Source organism: Gorilla gorilla, chromosome 2 (assembly GCF_029281585.2).
Source record: "Gorilla gorilla gorilla isolate KB3781 chromosome 2, NHGRI_mGorGor1-v2.1_pri, whole genome shotgun sequence".
In the NCBI taxonomy this organism is placed as follows: Eukaryota; Metazoa; Chordata; class Mammalia; order Primates; family Hominidae; genus Gorilla; species Gorilla gorilla.
The window spans coordinates 108,601,264-108,627,612 of NC_086017.1; the positions used below are offsets into that span (position 1 = coordinate 108,601,264).

A 26,349-nucleotide genomic window follows, 5' to 3' on the forward strand; every position below is an offset into this window, starting at 1 on the left:
CTAAAGGTATTAATATTGGAGATCCCAAGGAAATGGCTTAGCCAGACGTACTAAAAGGAAGACCACATTTGACAAGCTTCACACACATTTGCAAATTCCAATCAATTTTTTAGTGTTCACTTAATACATATGAACAGATGGCAAAGGATGACCAGGCATTTGAGGATGAAAACATTATGAAATATGGGAATGTGCACAAACAAGAAAAGTGGATTCGAGTAAGTAGAATTTATATAGAGAGAACATTTCAAAAAACTGTTAAAGAGTATCCTCAAAGAGATAAGAGAAGGTGTTACTTTCATGAATAAAGGCAGTAAACTACTTGAAAAGAAAGAACAAAAAAAAAATGAGTTCTTGGAAAATAAGAATATAGTAGTTGAAATGAAAAATTTAGTTTTAAAAAGATGATAAAATAGAGGCAAACTCCCAGAAAGTAGAGCAGAAAGACAAAGAATAGAAAATTTGAAAGAAAAGAAAGGGGTCATGTTCAGGAGGCCCAATATCCAAATAATAGGAAATTCAGAAAGAGAGAACAGAAAAAAGTAGAGGATAGCAAATCCTCAAACAGTATTTTCTAGAACTAAATTGATGAGTTTTCAGTTGACAGGCCTCTCAAGAGCTCAATACAGTGGATAAAAATATTCCCATACCAGCAGGTATCATTACTAAAATGCAGTGCTGCAAACAATGGAAGATTCTGCAAGCTTCCTGAGAAAAAAAATGAAAGCTTCCTGAGGAAAAAAAGAATAAGAAAACAGAATAACATCAGATTTATCAACAGCAACAACTTGGAAGCTGTAAGATAATTGGGAAATGCCTGGAAGAGTCCAAGGAGGGAATAATAGAATTATATACTCAGGCAGTATCAGTGTATTTTGACAGTAGAATAAAGACATCTTCAGCTATACGGTATCTCAAGAATTTACTTTCTGTCCTTTTTACTAAGGTAGCCACTGAGAAGAATATTTTTCAAAAACAGGAAAATCTTGGTACCAGCATTATCAAAAAAATAAAAGGAAATAAACCAAGAAGAGAAAATTAAGGGATCATGAGACAGGAAAACCAGCACAGAGAGTAGGGGAAGGAGTCCCCAGGATATTAATGGAGACCCTAAAATGATAATGAAAGAAGATATTGTAACAAAATGACTGTGGCAGGCATAGAGAAAATGAGTATAGATTCTAGAGTTTTTTATAAGACTCTGTGGAAGAGTTCCTCAAGAAGGCAAAGTAGATGGACTGTGTAATGTACTTCATAGTAATAAAGGTTTAAACTCTGGGAGTGGTGCAATTGAATTAGTGTTAAGTACATACAATTAAATAGATGAGTTGGATGGGAGTGGGAAAGCCAATTATTAACTCTAGGAGGGATAAAATATAGAAGAGGAAAGAAAAAGTATACCACCTGTCTTAGCTGTGAATAGCATTTACATAGTCATCATATTGACAATGACTATATTAGTGTGTTAGGAGAATGGGGGTATTAGAAGTATTATGAGGGTTGCCTAGGAACAGCATGGGAGTGTGAGAGAGCTGATGTCTCATATTACATTGAAGGAAATGATATTTGAAGAAGTAACAATAAAAGTATATTATTTAGAGGTATTATAAGTATTCATCTAAAAGGGAGTTATAAGTAGTTGCCCCTGAAAGGGAGGAATGGAGAAGAAGCAAAGTACTGCTGTTTTGCCTAGAAATCTCATAGAACTAGTTGACTCTATGCAAATGTACAACTTTGATAAAAATAATAACTATAGATGAATTGTGCTTTTAAAAAAGCAGGTGTAGCTGGACCTGGTGCACACTTGTAGTCTCAACTACTAGAGAGGTTCAGGTGGGAGGACCACTTGCACCCAGAAGTTCCAGTACAGCCTGGGCCACATAGCAAGATCCTATCTCTAAAAAATAATAATAACAAAAGCACATGTATACATAAGCTTCCAACATGTTGTATAGATTTGACTTAGATTACTTTAGAAAATAGATTTTGCCCTATAGAGATTGATAATTTTTGTTTGTTTTTTGTTATCAGATCAGATCCAGACTGTGAAGACATGAAAAGATAATAGTTGGAAACCTCAGCAATTTTCAATTCAAGGAATCTATCTAAGGCAAATAGAATACTTTACATTTTGTAAAAGATGTTTATGCATCAAAAAATATAATTTTCTGCTTGCATTTATGGACTCTGACCTTTTTAAGAACATAGGACTTCAGGTATGCTAATTTGGCCATTAATTATTTAAAAACTAAATATTCCCTCAAAAGGGCTCCCTAGAATTATCAACTTCTTAGTGAAGGTCTACATTTGATTGTATGTAGAATGTTTAAAAGTCAGTTATAAGCCATCTCATCCCATCATAATTTATGATATGTTTAATATATTTTATTTTTTAATTGTCTTTTTAAAAAATTTAGTTTATGACTTTGCAGTATGAATTGTGCTTGTGAAAAAGAACTTTAAATATTTATAAGGGACCATGGGTAATTAATATATATTCAATTTTTACTATGTGTCACTGTCAATAAAATGTAAAATATAATGTGCCAACTGGTGTGCTTTGTTTATGCTGAAAAGAATAATGCTCTGTTAGTATGGTATTTCGTGTCATACTGTCAAGCATTTGTAAACCATCTGAGACTAAGTTAAGCTGAATTTATTTATTCAGTGTATGTTGAACATCTCTACACCAACTAGTCAGACATAGTCCTAGGCAATGATGTTACGAGGTAAATAAGACATATCCTTATCTTCAGAGAACTTAAAATTTAATGAGGGATAATTTGAGAACCTTTCCATGGATAGTATCTAATTTTATTTCATTGGCTGAATGAAAATATTGCATCTTCAGATTAAGAGGTATAAAGTAAATTAATATTTGACTGTTCAGTAATCATTACTGACATCTTGTTTTTCCCTTTTAAATGCCTCCAATTTACCATAGCACTTTGTTAAAATAAATTGTGACTTTTAACTTTTTCATGAACATAACTGCTACATAAATGTTCTTTAGAATTTTAGACATATCTCAGGCACACAAATTATTAGTTCTCACAAATTAGAGAACACTTATAATTGTGAACTCTAAATAGAAACCTTCATTTTAATCACTGAGCAACAGTATATAGAGCAATATTGTTTATCCTGATAAACATTGCTTATAAAGAAAAACTGTAATATACAATATATACCATCTCAAGTATGCTTAGCTTTGAAAATGATGAAAATAGAAGGCAAACGTAAGTGAGTAATAAAGATGTTATAGTAACTGCAGTAGTGGTACATGTTTCACAAAGATTTTGATAAAAGCACATAAAGCTACAATAAAAGTTCTATATTGCAGTTTCTTATAGTCCAGAAATAGCAGTGATTTGGCATTTGGCAAATTGAAAGTTACCCAGAAAATTCCAATGGCTCAGCATCTTAGCTAGTTTACCATCTCTCTTGTAAATTGTTTTAGAGGATACAAAATGAAAATCTCATTAATCTAAAGTTGCTGCAGATATAGGAAGGACATAAGGATGGAAACAATGAATGTAATTTTTTAAAAAACTGATATGCTACAACTATTTTAGGATGGAGAAAGAATTGATTGAGAATTGAAATCCTCACTCACTTACCATAAGGTAGTAATAAAATTAATAATAGTTACTACTATATGATCATTATATTATAAGCAGGTATTACACATACAGAATTTTCATCATTTAATCCTCCCAATAAGCCTATGTGGCAGGTTTTATTATTTCCATTTTATAGATCAGTAAACTGAGGCGTTAAAATGTTATGTAATTTGCCAAAGTTCAAAAAGCTGGTAAGTCTGGTACTAGGATTCAGTACCAAGCAGTCTGTTTTAAGACAGATGATTCAAGAGTATGATAGATATTAGAAATACAGATATATCTGCCAGAATAACAATTAAAATGATAGAAAAGGCTCTTACTTGGGACAGCAACCAGGACAGGGATGGTAGAGGGAAGGTCAGAGACTAGAGACTGCTCTTTGCTTTTTTTGTTTTCTTTTTTTTTCTTTTAAAGCTATTAACACTACTCAAATTTTAAACTCTGGATACAAATGACTTTGATAAAAGTCCTTAAAACTATTTTGACATTAAATTATTTGGTATTCCACAAACTACACTAGCTCATACCTATGCAAATATTTAGAAGAAGGAGAAGTACCCTTTTTCTTTGTTTTCATGATCTCCAAAATCTAGTTTTTAGTCTATAAACATCCATCCCTACTCCACATTTTCATGTAAAGATTATGTAGAAGTAAGTTGGGCAACAGTGTAGTCACAGGATGTCATATTAAGTGTGAATAAGCTGAGATTATTGCATTTGTATTTAGCATATTATACAATTAAAATGTATTTTATTAAAGCTGAAGCAAGTTTTCTTTCATGTCTAGACATCAGTGTGTTACAGAGTTTAATTCATTAAGCTCTGTATTTGAATATAACAGCTTGTAAAAATGTTTGAAACTTATCCTCTTGTATGTTAGATATTTAAATATTTGTATATGGCACTATTCAGCCTGTGCTTTATAAATCACAAAAGAGCTGGGTTTTATATGTTTGTTTTTTATTTCTAAGTTCTCTGTGAAAAAGTTACAAATTGTCTCCTTAAGATATTTTTTCTTTGTAATTTTTTTATATCATGTTGTGATTTTCATAAATATGTGCAGTTACTCTTGATAATACTTGTCTTATTCATTTCAGGTTGCTATAACAAAGTACCATAGACTGGGTGGCTTATAAACGACAGAAATTTATTTCTTACAGCTCTGGAGCTGGAAGTCTGAGATCAGATTACCAGCATGGTTGGGTTCTGGTGAGAGCTGTCTTGGTTGCAGACTGCCATCTTCTTGTATCCTCACATGGCCAAAAGAGGGCAAGAGAACTCTCTGGAGTCTGTTTGATAAGAGCATGAATCCCATTACATCTTCACATGGCTCCTCCCAAAGACCCCACCTCCTAATATCATCACATATCATCACATAGGGGGTTAGAATTTCAACATAGAAATTTTCGGAGAACACAAACATTCAGTCAGTTGCAATACTTAAGGCAAATTCATCTTGCTTATAACTCTGGTGCATGTGCATTAAAATACTATTGCATTGTAACTGAGTTTGTACCTATTTTCTGCTTTCTGATTATTCCCTTTGTTCATGAAAATAAATGACTGGTATTACAAGGTCACCTAAATAAATAGGTTTGTGTACGTCTGCGACTAGAGAGAAATACTACAGTGATTAAGAAATGGTTATTGTGTTTAATTGAATGTTTCAGGTTACTTAGTTATTACATTTTCATCTTTCTCCGTATGGATGCTCCTGCTCAGCTTCGCCTGCCTCAGAACCTTTATGGCTCTTTCTTCCAATCACTTGATTTCAATGCCAGATTCAGAAGCTTCATCGGCATACCATGTTAAACTGCTTTTCTGGCAATTTAGAATAAACCAAGAAAGATAAAATCTGTCTCCAAATTTCAAATCACCAAGTAATGCTGAAAGTCACCCAGGAATACTAGATATTTTGAAAATAAAATTTGATTAGAAATATAGTAGTAATGATAAACATAGCTTTTACAATGTGCCCATACTTTGTAAGCACTTTACATATATTCATTTCATTGTCATAAGAACCCTGTGAGGTAAGTATTATCTCTATTATATAGATCAAGTGTCAGTAAACTGCTAACTCATTTTTGTACTGCCTTTAATGTTTATTTTACTTTTTTTAAATTATTATACTTTTAAGTTCTAGGGTACATGTGCACAACGTGCAGGTTTGTTACATATGTATACATGCGCCATGTTGGTGTGCTGCACCCATTAACTCATAATTTACATTACGTATATCTCCTAATGCTATCCCTCCACCCTCCCCCCACCCCATGACAGGCCCCAGTGTGTGATGTTCCCCTTCCTGTGTCCAAGTGTTCTCATTGTTCAATTCCCACCTATGAGTGAGAACATGTGGTGTTTGGTTTTTTGTCTGTGCGATAGTTTGCTGAGAATGATGGTTTCCAGTTTCATCCATGTCCCTACAAAGGACATGAACTCATCCTTTTTTATGGCTGCATAGTATTCCATGGTGTATATGTGCCACATTTTCTTAATCCAGTCTATCATTGATGGACATTTGGGTTGGTTCCAAGTCTTTGCTATTGTGAATAGTGCCACAATAAACATACGTGTGTGTGTGTCTTTATAGCAGCATGATTTATAATCCTTTGGGTATATACCCAGTAATGGGATTGCTGGGTCAAATGGTATTTCTAGTTCTAGATCCTTGAGGAATCGCCACACTGACTTCCACAATGGTTGAACTAGTTTACAGCCCCACCAACAGTGTAAAAGTGTTCCTATTTCTCCACATCCTCTCCAGCACCTGTTGTTTCCTGACTTTTTAATGATCACCATTCTAACTGATGTGAGATGGTTATCTCATTGTAGTTTTGATTTGCATTTCTCTGATGACCAGTGATGATGACCATTTTTTCATGTGTCTGTTGGCTGCATAAATATCTTCTTTTGAGAAGTGTCTGTTAATGTCCTTCCCCCACTTTGTGATGGGGTTGTTTGTTTTTTTCTGTAAATTTGTTTGAGTTATTTGTAGATTCTGGCTATTAGCCCTTTGTCAGATGAGTAGATTGCAAAAATTTTCTCCCATTCTGTAGGTTGCTTGTTCACTCTGATGGTAGTTTCTTTTGCTGTGCAGAAGCCCTTTAGATTAATTAGATCCCATTTGTCAATTTTGGCTTTTGTTGCCATTACTTTCGGGGTTTTAGACATGAAGTCCTTGCCCATGCCTATGTCCTGAATGGTATTGCCTAGGTTTTCTTCTAGGGTTTTTATGGTTTTAGGTCTACCATTTAAGTCTTTAATCCATCTTGAATTAATTTTTGTATAAGGTGTAAGGAAGGGATCCAGTTTCAGCTTTCTACATATGGCTAGCCAGTTTTCCCAGCACCATTTATTAAATAGGGAATCCTTTCCCCATTTCTTGTTTTTGTCAGGTTTGTCAAAGATCAGATGGTTGTAGATGTGTGGTATTATTTCTGAGGGCTCTGTTCTGTTCCATTGGCCTATATCTCTGTTTTGGTGCCAGTACCATGCTGTTTTGGCTACTATAGCCTTGTAGTATAGTTTGAAGTATTTTACATTTTTAAAGAGTTGTTAGGCCAGGCATGGTGGCTCATCCCTGTAATCCCAGCAGGTAATCGGCCGTTGGGAGGCCAAAGCAGGTGGATTACTTGAGGACAGGCGTTCGAGACCAGCCTGGCCAACGTGGGGAAACCTCGTCTCTACTAAAAATACAAAAATTAGCCAGGTGTGGTGGCATGTGCCTGTGGTCCCAGCTACTCAGGAGGCCGAGGCATGAGAATCACTTGAACCCAAGAGGTGAAGGTTGCAGTGAGCCAAGATTGCACTACTGTACTCCAGCCTGGGCGACAGAGTGACACTCTGTCTCAAAAAAAAAAAAAAGCAACAGAGACTATATGTGGCCTGTAAAGCCCAAAACGCATACTGTCTGATGCCTTTTACATAAAAAGTTTGTTGACCCGTGTAACAGATGATAAAGTGAGGCAAGAGATAGCATATTGCAAATACATGGAAGAAACCAGATTTTGAGTCTACAAGATCTGGCTCCAGAATCTATGTTCTTACCTTTTACATAGCTTCGCAGCAAAGCTAAACATTCTAAATTGCAATAGAACAATTTGAAATTACTTCCTTCTTAAATAATTGTATTAAAAATGAAAAATTAGGTGCAAATGGCTGAAAAGCAATGCTCTTTGAAATTCCTTTAATTTCCCATTAAGAATGAAAAGTATGAAGTCCTGGCCTTCTGGTTTTTATTCTTCCTTTTCTTTAAATGGGTGGCAAGAGATAAGGCAGATTATGAAGCATCAAATATGTTAACTTTTAAAAGTATAATCACACGTACAAATTGTCCCCAAGCATCTGGCTTGGACTTTCAGATTCCCTGATGATTTTTACCAATATTTTGAGGTAAATGATAGCTACTGTTGATAGTCTTGAAATGTATATGTTAGAATATAGTGATGGAAACAAAAATATTTCACGCCAAAATATACTTATTTGGTGTATTTTGAGAAAGCTATGCAGAGGGCCTGCAAACACAAGTAGCCGTACAAAGCTGTCTTTTGTGGGAACGATTTTCTACTGTAGAGAAAATCTGCACTGATGCAGCCAGGCTTTCTCTGAGGCCCTCCCATGTCTGGATCAAGGAAAGATTAACTGAGAGTCTGACACCTTTAACTGAGATTCTGCTATCTGTGAGGTTTCATCTATATAACCAGACGACCTTTGCTAGCCAAGCCTCCTCTTCCCCGCTCCCATAACCTGTCTTGCCACCATAAACTCTTTTGGGTGAAGCTTCTAGCTATTCTTTCTGTAGCGTCAGGATAGTATAAAAACTCCATATGGCCATTTCTTTGAGTTTTTATATTTTGTGTGACTCCTGTGAACATGACTGCACAAAATAAATTTGTATGCCTTTTTTCCTGTTAATCTGTGAACAGATCGGGAAAAATTTAAACTTCCCTGCAGTAGAAACATTTTTATAATTCAATTTGTAGATATTTGTATTTTTGAGTTATGTAACAAGTACAGCTAAGAATGTTTACTTCATTACAAACATTTCATGATCATGCGTCAGTGTTCTAAACCTTTGCCATTTAGCTCAACGAATAACATGTCCACAAAGGACTAGGCTCAGAATTTGGTCTGTCTCTTATAATCTCTTTGAAAAGTTTATAAATTCTTCCAACTAATTTATGAAGTATCAATGTTATATTACTAAAATTGATTTATGTGTCCTCCAATTAAATGTAATCATTACTATTGGAGTTAAAGCCAGTTTCACATTCACACTCTTCTTAGGCTCTGTGGGTGGGTGTGTGTGTGTGTGTGTATGTGTATCAGGATGCATGCACCTTCCTAAAGTCATAGCAAGCTCACACTTTGGTGATCACTAACTCTTCCCTGGGACTTTCTTAGTCAGATTTATAGTTATGTCTTGCAAGTATACTATTCTTACCAAGTTTTAGGGGTTTTAAAAAAATATGTTGTTTTTTGTAATTCTTAAATATGATACATCAGCTCTTACCTCTTGCCATTTCTGGGAACTTTATTATACATTTGATAGTGTTTTTAGTGCATTTTTAGATGCTGGGTTATTATTATCTTAAATACTCTCTCTAATTCAGTGAGTTTATAGTTTCATAGAATATCACATTGCTTTTCACATTGTAAAACCCCCATACTGTGAATAATTTCATTTTATTTATGCATAGCAGCACAAGATTTTTTAAGAATAAATGAAAAGATTTTTAAGACCCTATATTTACATGGTATCTTGTTAATGTTAAAGTTTGTCTTTTCTAATACGGAATATATCTAAGGACTTCGGAAAAAATATTACTGATATGTTTGCTGATTAAAATGAAGTGTGAATCTATATAAAGACAAGAGGCAGTATTTTTCTTTTAATAAGAACTTTAGATATAACAGAGATACTCAATTGTCTATGAGAGGAATGGGTATAAATAGACTATGACTCTTTCTTGAAAGAGATCAGGAAAATCCTGAGGTGGAAGCCTCCATTGACATCAGTACCAACCAAATCATACTAAGTGAGCAGGTTCTTAGTCTTTATATGAATAAGGCTTTCCCTAAAGTAGAATGAGTATGCAAGCAGCAACTATATTTATTGAGCCTACAATGATATTTCCTTTTGATATAACATTCAAATTACTGTCACCTCAAAGAAGACCTAAATTTGTCTTAAAGATTATACAGTACTCTTTATCTAACTTAATCACATCAGTTTTATATTTATTTAAATTTCTGTCTTCATTCTTAATATATTCTACCTCCCAGAAACAAACTGAGAAAAATGCCTGCATGAGATTATTTCATGACAGAATGAAAAGTTACCATGCTAAGAGTGTCTTACTCTTAAGGAAATTTTTATATTCAGTTAACTCATGATTTTGTTTTTTCTTTAGCCCTACTTTAAATTGTTTTTCAAAGGGGCTAAATTTATATTAATGTATAGTCATATATTAAGCTAGTATACTAATGAACTGCAATCAGAAAAAATAATAGTGCATACCTCATTTAATTGAGCATCACTTGATTGTGCTTCACAGATAACCCTGTTTTTTACACATTCAAGGTTTGTGACAACCCTGTGTTGAGCAAGTCTATCAACACCATTTTTCCAACACCTTTTGCTCACATTGTATCTCTGTATCACATTTTGCTAATTCCCACAATATTTAAAACTTCATGATTATTATTATTATATTTGTTATGATGATCTGTGATCAGTGGTCTTTACTATTGTAATTATTTTGGGGTGCCATGAAACTCACCCATATAAAACTGCAAACTTAATTGATAAATGTGCATGTTCTGACTGCTCTACAAACTAGCCATTCCCTAAGGGTCCTGTGGGATAATAGAAAAAGATTTTTTAATTATGCAATTGGAGGCTCACAGGGATAGGAAAGAAAGAATGGAGCAGAGTAAATTTATGAAGAAATAATAATAGCTGAAAGCATTCTAGATTAAATGACAGGCATAATTTATAGATTTTAAAAGCTCAGAAACCCCCAAATAGAGTAAATACAAAACAAATAAACTTACATATGGCGAAGCTAATTGCTGAAAACCAAAGAAAATATCAAAAACATCCAGAGGGAAGAAAACCTTATTTATAGAGTAAAAGTGATACAAATAAGTTTCTATACAAACTGATATAAAAAAGTTGATTTTTATTAGAAACTCTGCCAAATTCAGTAGTACAGTATTTTTTAACGTGTTGAAAGAAAAATAAGAAAGTTAATCCAGAATTCTAAGGTATGAAACCAAGAAAAAATTCTGCAGGGTGGAGGGAAATTACACCAAAGGAAAAGTCTAATTTTCAAGAAGTAATGAAATGATAAATATATGAGTAAATGTAGAAGGCTTTTTAAAAAGTACCCATAAAATACATGTGAATGTTTAAGTAAAAGAATAACATATTTGCGTGGGGCTAATAATGTATGTAGATATACAAATAACATATGATGACTGTAATAAAAAAGGATGGTGAGGGTGGTAAAGGACCCAAACAGTTGTAAAACTTCTACATTTTACAAGAATTGATACAATATTAACTCTAATAGACAGTATAAATTAAAGATGCATATTGTAATCCCTAGAGCAACTATTTAAAAATATGGAAAAGAAATATTAAAAAGCCAATACATTAAAATAGAATTTAAGAAATATTCAATTAATCCACATAATAAGGAAAGGGGGGACAAAGGAACAAAACACAGAAGGAAGAAACAGTCCTTAATACCATTATATCAATACTTGGAATACATTTAATTGGATTAAATTCTCCAATTAAAATTAGAAATAAGCAGAATGAATTTTTGAAAAGCATAACTCAACTATCTGCTCTCTGCAAGAAATGCATTTAACATATAAAGATGCAGGCATGTTGTAAGTAAGTGTATTAAAAAAGATTACAGAAGCAGTAAGTATAAGAAGGTTTGAGTGCGTATATTAATATAAGATAAAATAGACTTCAAAACAAAAAGAATTAACTGCGATAAAGACATTTTATTATCATTCATCACAGATGTGTGTGCATCCAATAACAAAGTTTCAGAATACATAAAGCAGAAATTGACAGATAAAGGGAGAAATAAACAATTTCACAATTACAGTAGGAGATCTAAATACCTCTTCCTGAGCAATTGGTAAAATAACTAGACAAAAAAAAAAAACAAAAACAGTAGACATAAATGATCTGAATCAGTCAGCCAAATAGACCCAACTTATATGTGTAGAACACTACACCCAACAACTACAACTTCTTTTGAAGTGTAAGACAAACAGTCCAATTTTTAAAATTGGAAAACAAACTACATAACAGGAAAAAAATCCACAATATATATATCTGACAAAGAACTTGCATAATATATAAAGACCTATTATATATCAATAGAAAGAAGCCAACAACAACAAAATATGAGCAAACCACTTGAGTAGATACCTCACAAAAGAATATAGTCAATCAGTACTCACAGGAAAAGATGCTTAACATCATTAATCATGAGGGAGATGCTAATAAAAACTATGATTTATTACCATTATACACCTACTAAAATAGCTTCAGTTTTTAAAACTGGTAATACCTTGTGTTGGCAAGAACATGAAATCATTGGAATTCTCACACAATGCTGGTGGAGAATGCAAAATGGTATGTGGCGCCAACCAAGTTACGCATCTTTGTAGGGAGGGGATGATAGAGCAGCAGGAGCAGCCTAGCACCAGTTGTTGGAACCCCCGTAGGATGATGAAGGCATGCACATTGCCTGGCATGGGATGTTGGAGCTTGAGAAGGGTAAAGAGGGCTTCTACACCCGACGTCCAGGGAGGTGGTGGTGGTAACAGGTGATTAGTAACATTTAGCAAGGAAAAAATCTAATAATAAATTGACAATAATGGGAGTCATCCTCCAGAGTGTAGGAGAAGAGAGTTACAGGTGTGGAAAGAAAACTAGAAGGATTGTTGTATTACAGTTGGAGGTATCGGTATGAGCACACGAATTTCAATGGGTAGAAAGAGAGAGATATAGATACAGAGGTAGAGATGCTGTTTGTGTGTATATACCTGTGTATGTGCCTAGGAGCAGTGACTCCAACAGCAATGAGAACACCTGGCACCCACATGTAGGTATCTTGGTTATATTCTCCACTAAAAAGAAGTAGGGCTCTTTGGGAAAATGGCTACTTCCATAATGGAGCAGAAAAAATACAGAATGAGCCTGGAACATTTTGTTTTTCCAGAAAGTTAAAAAATGCTCAAATAATGATGTGGACATAGCAAAAGGACACAAAGACAGTTTGAAGGGGCATTAACTGGCTACACCTGCGACATTTTGAACATCAAAATGAATAAAGATAGTAATGGACTATATAACTCATTGAATGAAATATGAATTTATATATCTATATGATACAAATAAGTGACTAAATGACTAATGGGGAGATAACATTAGAATACCTACAAATAAATGTAGAAAGAATGTTGGAATGAGAAAATCACCATTTGACAATAATTGTAATAATTTATTCAGTCTAGAAACATCAATGGATGCTAAAAATAATGAAATGTTGTCAAGGAATGGGATATTTATATAGCTTCAAATTATTTCTCCACAAAATACTAATTACAGAGAGGAAAAAAAATAGCTAGCATACAATTAAGGGAGCTTGCAGACATCACCTTAATCAAGTGATCCAAGTTATTATCTGTGATGGGACAAATTGAAATCATGTACCTTAGCTTGGTGTGGTGGCAGACGCCCGTAATCCCAACACTTTGGGAGGTTGAAGCAGGAGGATCACTTGAGCCTAGGAGTTTGAGGCTAGCCTGGGAAACATAGTGAGACCCCATCTCTACAAAAATTCCAAAAATTAGTGAGCTGGGTGGTGCATGCCTATAGTCCCAGCTACTCAGGAGGCTGAGGTGAGAGGATCGCTTGAGCCTGGGAGGTCTAAGGTACAGTGAGCAGAGATCACACCACTGCACTTCAGCCTGTGCAATAGAGTGAGACGCTGTCAGAAAGAAAGAAAAGAAAGAAGGGGAAGGAAGGAAGGAAGGGAGGGAGGGAGGGAGGGAAGAAGGAAGATCATGTACCACCTGACACAATGAGAACAGAGCATTATAGAAGGAAAAGGAAGAAGGATGGAAGGAAGGAAGGAGGAAGGAAGGAAAGAAGGAAGGTGGGTGGAAGGAAGAGAGGGAGAAAAAAGAAAAAGAAAAGAAAGGAAAGAAACAGAGAAAGAAAAAGAAAGAGAAAGAAAAGAAAGAAAGAAAAAAGAATTATGTACCACCTGACACAATGATAACATAACATTACTTTTGGGATATTGCCAAAAATGTACAGCCTGAATCCAACCATAAGAAAACACCAGGCATTTCCAAATAAAAAGATCCTGCTTCCACCAAAATGTGGCCTGTAAGAGTAAAAAAATGTCCCAGTCATGAAAGTCCTAGTCATGAAAGACTGAGGAATTTTTACCGAGTAAAGGAGACGAAAGTGACATAACAACTAAATGTGGTATGTGATTCTGGACTGGATCACTTTGCTAAAAAGAACATTAATGAGATAATTGTCAAAACTTAAATGGAGTCTGCAGATAAGGTGGTAGACTATGTCAACATTAATTTCTTGATTTTGAGAGTAGAATTGCAGTTAGGATTTTAGGAGAATGGTCATGTTTGTAAGAGTTACACATCAAAGTATTCAGGACATCATTTTGACAACATAATTTCAAATGATTCAGGAAATAAAAAGAGGTTCTTAATACTATTGTGATTTTTCAATAAGTTTGAAATATTTTCAAAATTAAAATATTTAGAAAAAAATTTATATGAAATAACAATGTAGAGAAAATTGAATTTTACATATTGAAGAATTAGAATAAAAGGTAGATGAGTATGTTCAAAAAAGAATGCCTGAAATGGTATCACTCATAAAAATAAACTGCCTGAATAGATTGATAATTGCAACCAATATGGGAAATGTACATATACTTATTATATAAATTAAGTAATTATTGAAAGTTGTAGCTATATTAGAAAATACAGTACTGCTACCAATTAAAAGAAACACTTTAACTCTTAATAATAAAGATGGACCAAGTGCCTTTTGGGATTTCATAATAGTAATGCTTTCAACCTGCCAACTTTTGAGTGAATTCCAGGTAATAGCTATGAGAAAAGCAGTTCATATAAGAATGCCACACAGCTGTCAGATTGTTTTGATTCTTGTATACACTTGATTTTAGTCCTAAATTAGATACATGGTTATTAGTAAGACTTCTCCAGCTTGATTTACTCGTCTAACCTGTCTCAGGCAATAATTGGCAGCTATAAATTAAATTATGTAGGTCACATTAGGATCAGTGCAGCAGTTTCTCCATCTGCCTATTTCTCATACCTTGTCATTGTCATTTACTTTTTAATTATACAATTGTTTTAAAGAAGGTCAAGATAATGCAGCAAAGAGTTCACTTAAAGGTAGTTTCATATTAACATTCCAAAGCCCTTGTATGTTATTGTATTACACATAGTATTTGATGATTCACAATGTAGTAGCACTCATTCACTGCCATATTTCCTCACCAAATCAGAAGGCAAGCAAAAATTATCTCTTTTTTTGGCCTACTATTGCACTCCTGATCTTTTATACTGCTTTTTGACTAGTGCAATATTCCTAATATAAATGTTTCAATAGATTCAAAATCTGTTAAATAGTGTCTCAACTGGGTTCTGGTTGCAAGTTTTCCATCCATGCTTCTAGAGCTGTGATTTGTGAAATCCACCCAGGACCCCAGGCACAGCCTGCCCAAATCATATGATTCGGCATTTCTTCCTCCCTTTTCCCAGTATAGGAATAACTTCAGAGATATTACGGGTTCAGTTCCTGACCAGCACAATAAAATGAATATAGCTGTAAAGCAAATCAGATAAACTTTTTGGCTTCCTAGTGCATTCAAAAATTTTGTTCATACTATAGTATATTAAGTATGCAATAGCATTATGTCTAAAACCATGATGTACATGTCTTAATTTTAAAAGACTTTATTGCTTAAAAATGTTAATTATTATCTGAGACAGCAGCTAACTCTAATCTTTTTGCTATAATAGTAGAAGGTCTTGCCTTCATGTTGATGGCTGCTGACTGGTCAGGGTGGTGGTTGCAAAAGGGTGAGGTGGCTGTGGCAATTTCTTAAAAGAAGACAACAACAAAGTTTGCCACATTGACTGACTCTTCCTTTCACAAAATATTTCCCTGTAGTATGTGATGCTGTTTAACAGCATTTTACCCACAGTAGAACTTCTTTCAAAACTGGCATCAATCCTCTCAAACTGTGCCCCTATTTTAACAACTAAGTTTATGCAATATTTGAAATCCTTTGTTGTCATTTCAACAACGTTCACAGCATCTTCACCAAGAGTGAAGTTGTAGATATATTAGAAAATACAGTACTGCTACCAATTAAAATAAACACTTTAACTCTTAATAATAAAGATGGACCAAGTTCCTTTCAGGATTTCATGATAGTAATACTTTCAACCTAACAACTTTTAGCTATGAGAAAAGCAATTTATATCAGAATGCCACACAGCTGTCAGATTGTTTTGATTCTTGCATACACCTGATTTTAGTCCTAAATTAGATATACGGTTATTAGTAAGCACCTACTTTCTTTGCTCATCAGGAGCAACTCCTCATCCATTCAAGTTTTCTGGTGAGATTGTAACCACTTAGTCACGTCTTCACGGTCTATGTCTAATTCTAGTTCTCTTACTATCTCCAGCACATCTGCAGCTACATCCTCCACTGAAGTCTTGAACCCGTCAATGTCATCCTTGAGGATTGGAATCAATCTCTTCCAAACTCCTGTTAATGTTGATATTTTGGCCTTCTCACAGGAATCATGAATTTTTTGTTTGTTTGTTTTGTTTGTTTTTTGTTTTTTCGAGACGGAGTCTCGCTCTGTTGCCAGGCTGGAGTGCAGTGGCACGATCTCAGCTCACTGCAACCTCCACCTCCTGGGTTCAAGTGATTCTCCTGCCTCAGTCTCCTGAGTAGCTGGGACTACAGGCGTGTGCCACCATGCCCAGCTAATATTTGTTTGTTTGTTTTTTTTTTTTTTAGTAGAGATCGGGTTTCACCATGTTGGCCAGGATGGTCTCGATCTCCTGACCTCGTGATCCGCCCGCCTCGGCCTCCCAAAGTGATGGTATTACAGGCGTGAGCCACTGTGCCTGGCCTCATGAATGTTCTTAATGGCATCTGGAATCCTTTCCAGAAGATTTTCAATGGACATTGCCCGGATCCCTCAGAAGAATCACTATGGCAGCTCTGGCCTTATACAATGTATTTCTTAAAAAATAAGACTAGAAAGTTGAAGTTACTACTTGATACATGGGCTGCACAATAGGTGTTGTATTAGCAGGCATGTAAACAACATTCATCTTGTACATCTCCATCAGAGCTCATGAGTGACTAATTCTGAAAGGAATTTTTTTTTTTTTCCTGAGCAGTAGGTATCAACAATGGGCTTGAAATATTCGGTAAACCATGCTGTAAACAAATGTGTTGTTATCCAGGCTTTGTTGTTCCATTTCTATAGCACAAGCTGAGTAGATTTAACATAATTTTTAAAGGCCCTAATATTTTCGGAATGGTAAATGAGCATTGGCATCCACTTAAAGTCACCAGCTTGATTAGTCCCTGAGAATCAGCCCATCCTTTGAGACTTTGAAGCTGGACATTAACTTCTCCTCTCAGTAACAAAAGTCCTGGATGGCATCTTCTTCCAATATAGGGCTGTTTCATCTACATTAAGAATCTGTTGTTAGTGTAGCCACCTTCATGAATGATCTTTGCTAGATTTTCTGATAACTTGCTGCAGCTTCTACATCAGCATTTGCTGCTTCACCTTCCACTATGATGTTACGGAGATGGCTTCTTTCCGTAAACCTCATGAACCAACCTCTACTAGCTTCCAACTTTTCTTTTCCAGCTTATCTCTCTCAGCCATCATAGAATTGAAGAGAGTTAGGGCTTTGCCCGGAATTAGGATTTGGCCTAAGGGGATGTTGTGGCTTCTATCAAGACTATTAAAACTTTTTCCGTATCAGCAATAAGGCTGGTTCACTTTCTTTTCATTTATGTAGTCACTGGAGTAACACTTTTAATTTCCCTCAAGTTTGTCCTTGCATTCACAACATGGCTAACACTGTCTGGCACAGAAGGCCTAGCATTTGCCCTGTTTTAGCTTTTGACATGTTTTCCTCACTAAGCTTAATCATTTCTAGCTTTTGATTTAAAGTGAGAGATACGCAAGTGTTTCTTTTACTTGAAACCTTAGAGGCCATTGCAGGGTTATTAATTGGCCTAATTTCAATATTGTTGTGTCTCAGGGAATAGGAAGGCCCAAGGTGAAAGACCAAGGAGAAGGAGAGAGACAGGGTAACGGTAGGTCCATGGAGTAGTCAGAACACATATATTTATTGATTAGGTCCACTACATTATATGGATGTGGTTTATGGCACCCCAAAACAATTACAACTGTAATATGAAAGACCTCTGTTCCAGATCACCATAACAGATATAATAATGATGAATTATTATAATTATTATAAGTTTGAATTATTACAAGAATCTCCAAAATGTGTCACAGAGACAGGAAATCAGCACATGCTGTTGGAAAAATGGGGCTGATAGACTTGCTCAACACGAGGTTGCCACAAACTTTCAATTTGTAAAAAGCACACTACCTGCAAAGCACAATAAAGTGCTATGAAAGGAGACATGCCTGTTCATATTTATCACACTGTTTTGTAATCTTATAACTGTTGCTGAGTTGTATGTTTCTTTCTTTGAAATTGATCTTCTTCCCCCCCGCCCCCCACCCCCGTGTCACCTAGGCTGGAGTGCAATGGTGTGATCTCAGCTCACTGCAACCTCTGCCTCCCAGGTTCAAACAATTCTCCTGCCTCAGCCTTCCAAGTAGCTGGGATTACAGGTGCCCGCCTCCACACCCGGCTAATTTTTGTATTTTTAGTAGAGACGAGACGGGGTTTCACCATGTTGACCAAAGTGGTCCCAAACTCCTGACCTCAGGTGATCCACTCGCTTCTGCCTCCCAAAGTGCTGGGATTACAGGCGTGAGCCACTGCACCTGGCCTGAAATTGCTCTTCTTGAGGGGAGATCACAGTGGGTATTTCAATTTCCAAATACATGGCCTGGAAGTATTGAATAAATAAACATTATTGGATGGGTGGATGGCTACAAAATAACCCTGTAGATGGAATATTGGGGGTTTTTGTTGTTGTTGTTGTTTCTCAATATATATTCCTCCCACAAACTTCCCTAATCATGTTCAAAGCAGCTAACACAAAAGGAATAAATTCAGGGTCAATGATTTAGATTCTACCTGGATCTTTATTTTAGAAGTTTTCTTTTTCTTGTTTTTTTTTTTCTTGAAATGTAGAATGACTTATAGACTTTTCTGAAATGTAGAGTGATTAGTAGACTTTTCAGAAAATATGTATGTATGTATTTGTTATTTCTCTGACTACCTTCCTGAGCCACTGGCAAGTGTCCTGCCTGTAGCTATTTGCTAAATTTTATTTAAAGGTACATCTTCAGCATCATGCAATATTGCCATGTAGCAAACCTGCACATGTACCCCCCTAAAATGAATTAATTTTTTAAAGATATATCCTATTCTAAATTAGACTGGGTTTTACTTCAATTACAGAGGTCAAATTTACCTATAGAATACACTTACATGGTGGGAAGTACTGGAATGAAAATGGCAGAACTCAATAAGTTTATTTCCCTCAGACTGCACTGTGGCTGATACTTTTACAGAGACAGATTTTATATTGTAGTATGGTCAGCTCTTTCATTTCATGATGTATATAATTGATCATTTGAAGTGGAGTTTCTGTTGAGCCAGATGGAGGTAAAACACCATTCCAATTTTTGGCATTACTTAAAGTTAATACCAACTGCATGGTTCATAAAAACAATTTGTTCATTAATTGTCTTCTGTACTCAATAATAAAAGCAGTATGTCAATACATTTACCTGTATGAGAAGTAGACCAAATGACTTATATAGAAACTGACTACTTAGAAGAGCTTATTTGGGGAACTGAAAAGAATAAAAATGAAATAGAAGATAGGACATAGAAATGAATGAAAACTTAAGAATGGTTATTAATATGAAATCAATTGAGAATTCTTTTTACTTTGATATTTCAGTAAAAATTTCTATTGAATGCTTATAAAAATATCATTCCTTTTGCTTTTTGTTCTTTGCTAAACAGAGTGCTTCTGCAGTGACTAATCAAACCCCATCATAACAGGGGATTGGATAGAAATTACTGTCCTTTTCAAGTCAAGTACTCAACATCCTTTCCAGTAACTTTTTGGTCTTTTTTTTTTTTTTTTTTTTTTTGAGACAGGTTCTTGCTCTGTCACCCACTCTGGAGTGCAGTGGCATGATCATGACTCATTGCAACCTCAACATCCTGGGCTCAAGCAATCCTGCCATCTCAGCCTCCCAAAGAGCTGGGACTACAGGTGCTTGTTACCACACCTGGCTAATGTTTTTCTTTTTCTTTTTAGTAGAGATGAGGTCTTACTCTGTTGCTTAGGCTGGTCCCAAACTCCTGGGCTCAAGTGATCCTCCTGCCTCTGCCTTCCAAAGTACTGGGATTACAGGTGTGAGACACTATGCCTGGCCTCCAGTAATTTTCAAAGTGAGAAATAATTGTGAAAATGTGACTAAGTACATTAAATAATAGTTATTACATCTTTTTCATGTTGATATGTGTTTTCTTTTTTTAAAGACATATAGCTAGGCAAGGTGGCTTGTGCCAGTAATCTCAGCTTGCGAGGCTAAGGTGAGAGGATCACTTGATCCCAGGAATTCGAGGCTACAATGCAGCAGTGAGCTAAGATCACACTGCACTTTAGCCTGCGCAAAAGAGAGCCCATCCCTAAACCAAAAACAAAACAAAAACAAAAGGACAAATAAAACACATTTTAGTATCTGCAGTCTCATTCATAAAATTTCCAGAGGTCATGGTAAGGAGCAAAACAAAGAAGAAAACCTAACTTCTTGTCTTCTGTTTACCTCTTTTCATAGGTAACTGCTTTTTTCCTTTACCAGTGAAAAGCTGACTAGAAGAGGGGAGGAAGGAATTCAATTGGTAGGATAAACTAATTAAAATATTGCTGTCTGGTTCTTTTGTTCATTATTTGCAAATCCAGTTAAGTTACACTTTAAATAATTTTTTACAGGTCTTTCAAAATGAAAGTGGGGTCATTGAGAAATGTACTTGCCCCATTTTTAAGAAGTAAAAAATTATGTCATCTATAGTAACATTTGGTTTTATAAGCTCCATATGGATTTTTTTTTTGCTACTACCTTTAGCAATATTTTTAAATAAATTTTTCTGGAAGTTTGTTAATGATATTTTCTTTCAGAATGGAGTAAGATTTCCACAGACATGTCAAGTTTATATTCAGCACTATGTTCATCATTTCATCACTCCAAATTATAATCAAAGTGAATAGATTTTTATTTTATTCTATGCAAAGAAAATTCATGTACAGGAAATTACGTTAATCTCAATTTTAGATTAGGTAAAGTTCCCATGTGAAAACTGGTTCATTTTATATGACAGCATGTAGCATTTCCAGCTGCTTTCTCTCCCTAATCAAAACATTTGCTCACAAAAGCAGCTGCCACTATGCCTTGTTTTTAAACCATTTGCAAGAAACCAAACTGAGAACAAAGTACCCATAGTAAGAAAGCTCTAGCTTCTGGGACATGTATACTATAAAACGTCACAATAAGATAAAAAGGAAAGCAATTCACAGCCATTTTTTCTGTTTTGTTTGTTTTGCTCCAAAGCTTTGTTTCATAAAGCCCTAAGAAACAAAACTTACAACTAACACTAATATAATGCAGTCTAGAAATTTATAAATAATCTTTCTTTATGGAATACTTTTAAAATTGTATATCAGAAGTGCATATTACAGTGCAGAGTTTATGAAGTCAGATGAAATATTTTGGGAAAACAGAATATAGAGGATGAATTTCTCATCTAATAGTAAATTATTATTCTGAGCCATTATCTACGTCATGCTTATGAAGCTCCATTAATAAAACTTAATATCTTACATATGACCTTATATTTTAGATAGCATTTGACTTAGATAAAAGACACATCACACTGAATTGGTATGAACAACTATTTTGGAACGCATGTTATAATCAGTGTTTGTCAAAGACATGCTACCCCTATTTATACATTTTTAAAAGTACGTTTCAATATTAGCAAATTTTGTGCTGTTTGAAAGCTATATATTTAATTTTTAATGTTAATGTTATATTTTTGTAAAGGACTAATTTCTCTTTGAAGTATCATCATATCAAAGGGAGAAAAGTGTAAATGTAATTTAGGTCAGACTAACACATTTTACTTAATTTAAGCATTAAAAGATGTGTGTTCGAAAGATCTCAATCTCCACATGTTCCGCAAACAAAAACCAGACAAACAATACAATAAAACATCATGCATCTCATAGAAGTTGGAATAACCAATTACTTAAAAATTTTACCATCTGTTCTCATTGAAGCAGCAAGACAGGCATTTCCCCATGTTACAAACCATGATAATTAGAAAGTAACAATGAGAAATGCTAACATCATTTTTCCCCTTTTTTATTTGCTGTGGGAGTTCTTAATGAAAATTTGAGCATATAAACAAAGGAAAAGAGAGGATATTCCCCCCACCCCACCTCCTAATTGAGTGCTTATATTCAGTAATAGCTTTTTGCTGCCCTGGGCAGCATGACACTGCCTCATTTGGCCACGCACAGCTATTATTCTAGGAGGCAGCTAGTGAAGTGCCCCAATCCATCTGCTTGCTTTTTCAAGGGCTGGTGCTTTCCTTGATGTTGACAGCTGTCTTAATATTCCTGGGCCACCTGCCACACAGTAAATACTGTGCTCTAAGATATATACAGAAGTTTATTCCCTGGTGGACTTTTCAGAACAAAAACGCTTAGCATTACTAAACTACTCTTGCAGTTTAAATGCTTCAAGGATCAACACTTTCATTCTATTCTCATACCTTTGAGAATGGTACTTACGTTGTGGGAATGGCAATTCAGTTACAGTGTGATGAACTTCAGGATTTCTCATATATCACACAAGTTATTGAATTACAGTATTATAGGTGGAAATCAGGTGCTAAAAGGAGGCAGAGAAGAAGAGAGCATATTGACAGTTATCTCCTCTAGTGAGCCTTCCAGGAACCCTTCAGATTAAGTTGGGGATCCGTCCTATGTTTCCCATCTTACCCCATTTGCTCATCTTGCCCAATTAAACTTGCTCCTTGATGTTAAGCATTTGGTCTTATCTATCACTGTATCTCTATGTCTAAGAATGAGCGTGTATCTGACACATAGTATGCACTAGAGGACATATCCAGGTTTTGTGGGATCTGAAGTTTTTACAATTTGGAGGGTCCTCTTTAAAGAAAAAGGATTTAAAAGAAAATTAGATACAAAAATGAATATATTGAATGAAAACATAAACCATGCAAATTACTAATTTTAAAAGGTTGACTAGAAAAACAATTTGTTTTCTTACTAAATGCCTTGCACAACTCTATATCACTTTTTTCCCTATATTTTTGGCAGTGTACTCTTCAATAGCCTTTCATATGACAATAATTTAGTAATATTATTTTCCATAATAATGTAAAGATAATGCAATCTTTCCTCTAGTTCTGTTTTTCTTATTGATAGAAAGGCTGTGTAAACATTCAGTACTACACACACACACACAAAGCTTGTGGTACTGCTACAGGTTTGTACCCTACAAACAAGAATTCTGATAAATTCTATTTTACATGGTTTATATCAACAAGAAAGAATGTTTTGTGTTTACAGTTATAAAAATTATTTTGGGTGGCTGAGGCGGGTGGATTACCTGAGGTCAAGAGTTCGAGACCAGCCTGACCAATATGGTGAAACCCCGTCTCTACTAAAAATACAAAAATTAGCTGGGCATGGTGGTGTGCGCCTGTAGTCCCAGCCACTCGGGAGGCTGAGACAGGAGAATTGCTTGAACCCAAGAGGTGGAGGTTTCAGTGAGTCGAAATTGCACGACTGCACCCCAGCCGAGGTGACAGCGCGAGACTCTGTCTCAAAAAAAAAAAAAGTTAAATATACTGCATTATTGAATATATTATTGCTATGAGAGAAATTACATCAATCGGAGGCAATCCTTCCTGTTGAAACTTTGTCTTCTGATGCCTGGAATAATTTTCCACATGACACCTGATGCTGCTTTACCTTTCAAATCTTGTCTCACCTCTATTACCCACATATTTTCAGTGTCAGAGACCACAGACTATATGTCCTCTGGCTCTGCATCTTGGGTGTAATATTTGGTGAGCTGCGCTACAGACAAATTGGAATTTAAGAAATAACTATACTTTGGAGAGGCTGAAAACCACATAAATATATTCCACTAAGTCCAAACTAAATATATTCCCAACTGAAATTCCCTAGCAGATTCCCAAATGCTCTTGATAACTCTAAGTGGAAAAGAAAATCTAAGTGGACATCTAAGTGGAAAAAAAAAGAGATTGTGGTCTTAATCACATTAAAACATTTACTTTTGCAAATTTGATAAAACTGGCCATGGATCACATTGCTGAGTTCACACTGGAAGAGACTGTGCCAGCAGGGAGCCAAGAAACTTGAGCCTCATCGGCTTCACTGTAGATGTGCTTCTACTGCAGGCACTCACTAAACGTCGGGGAATAACTGGATCAATGAATTAATGACACTGTGCTAAATTAGTATCTCTAAGATCCTTACAGCTCTAAAATTTGACATTTTTACAGGCTTCCTAATGCAATCTTAGAATTTAGTATTTAGAAATTTGTTCATATGAGTTCAGGTTATAACAATGTAGGACATATAGAAAACTAGTAAGTGCTCAGAAAGCAAATGAAGGAAAATTCAATGGTCATTGTTTTATGACTTTAAGCTATTTTGTCATAGACGCAATTTGTCTTAGTGTAAGCATGGCATTATTTGTATTTACCATTCACTTAAGTGCTTAGCTGTGCTACCGAGTGGAGATCAGAGTATTGTTAGATATATTATTAGTTAAAACCATAATTCATTAATTAAATCCTATTGACTCCCACCCATTTTTATTCCAAGAAAAACTTCCTGAACGAAGTACCCTCTGGGTAGGCACTGGGGCCTGGTTTGATCACAGAAGAAGTCGGGGACAAATATGATAGTCATTCAATAATACGTTGGGAAGACAAATTATCATTTGGGCCTTTTAGCTGGAAGAAACAGTTTGCTTTATCACTCTCTTTGGGCTTTTTGGTAAGTGGGTCTTCAATGGAGATTCTCTTATAAAATAATAAAGCTAGAATTGGGAACTTGTCTTATTCTAGTCTATTATCTTAGTCTTTTTCTATTTTCTCAGACTAGGCTCACAGAGAAATAGGAAAAATTTACCAAAGAGTAAAAAAGGATTAATCTTGAGGGATAGACTGAGATGAACCCGATTGATGGAAATCGGGCTGACTGAACTTTAATGGGTTAAATCCTGCCAGAACAAATGAGAGTGAGTGTCTTGGCTCTATTGCAGTTAGTAGGAGCTGGAGGGCTTCTGGGAGGCAGCGTGGGGAGGCAGGGAGGCTCAATAGCCTCCAGCAGGTGCTGAAAGGACTTGGGGCTTATAGGTATGCAATCTACTTATGAGCAACCTTCTCCTCCAGCACCCGAAAGCCAGAGGGGAGATTACTCCAAGGCTCCCCTCTGCTGTGGACATTTCATTTTTATCTCATTTACTTGTATACATTTTTTAATGAACAAAAGCCATATCACTTCCTTGATGTCTACTCCAGGGGCAGCTTGCCTTCAAACAAAAACAAAACACTTGGGGTGAATGGGCCTCTCAGTATCTCCTGTACTAGCTGCTAGGGTATGAAAAACCAAGAGAAATCCATACCACTGTAATTAGACTTAAAACAAGTCTTAAGGACCCTTTGGTTCCCAGATTTCAGTTGCATCTGTGTAACGACTGCAAACTGTGTTTCAGCATTGACAAGCTTGAAATCATACTTTTTGATCAGTGCCGTTTTTGAAGGAGTTCTCCGGGAAGTATGGAGTGTGAAAAGTCTGAAGCACAGCGCGGTTAGGAAAAGTCACACCACAGAAAGCCAGCAGAACGCGCCGGGAGGTGGTGACCGCCTGACAGGTACCCCCTTCTCCCTCCCGCCGCCCGGTTCTGTGCTAACGCGACTTTCGCCCTCAGGGCTGGAGCTGTCTTTGCGGTAGCTGTTTCTTAGCTCCCAGCAAGTCCGGGGCGCCCCGGTACTGCAGTTTGCCAAGTGTTTTCACAAACCTTAGTTCATAAACCTCTTTCAAAAGCCTGAAGAAAACCGTTTCTGTGCTCTGACTGTAGAATAGAAAACACAACGGTCACAGAAAGTAATTGAAGGCAAAGCCCAACAGGCTGCAGCCTGAACTTGTTTGAGCGGGAAGCCCGAGCCTAGCGTCGCACGCTGGGCGACTCCCCTCAGGCTCTCAGGCCGGCGCCTTCGGGGGACCACGCCGCGCCCCGGCGGTGGCCGCTGCGCCCGGCTCAGGGCGGTGCCGCGGCCACTG

At 35.8% G+C, this 26,349-nt stretch overlaps 1 protein-coding gene and 1 long non-coding RNA gene across 7 annotated transcripts in view; one reads left to right on the forward strand and one right to left on the reverse strand.

The window, feature by feature from the left end:
- The window catches only part of ARL6 (ARF like GTPase 6), a 37,867-nt gene extending 32,740 nt beyond the window's left edge, over positions 1-5,127 (forward strand). For 3 of the 6 annotated variants that reach the window (XR_002005449.4, XR_002005448.4, XR_008678557.2), the window contains 2 exons: positions 2,032-2,216; positions 4,721-5,127. Coding sequence is in view for 3 of the 6 variants with exons in the window: in XM_019024861.4 (XP_018880406.2) it covers positions 2,032-2,057 (26 nt within the window). In the remaining 3 variants the exon portion in view is untranslated. Of the gene's footprint in view, positions 1-2,031 lie in introns of all 6 variants that reach the window. The other 3 variants (XM_019024861.4, XM_019024860.4, XM_019024864.4) reach the window with 1 other exon arrangement.
- Positions 4,750-26,317, reverse strand: LOC109026420 (uncharacterized). The gene is made up of 3 exons (XR_002005452.4): positions 26,087-26,317; positions 22,795-22,894; positions 4,750-4,912 (listed from the first exon to the last, which is right to left on the reverse strand). It is a non-coding gene; the product is annotated as an uncharacterized lncRNA (long non-coding RNA).
- Between the last annotated feature and the right edge of the window lie 32 nt (positions 26,318-26,349).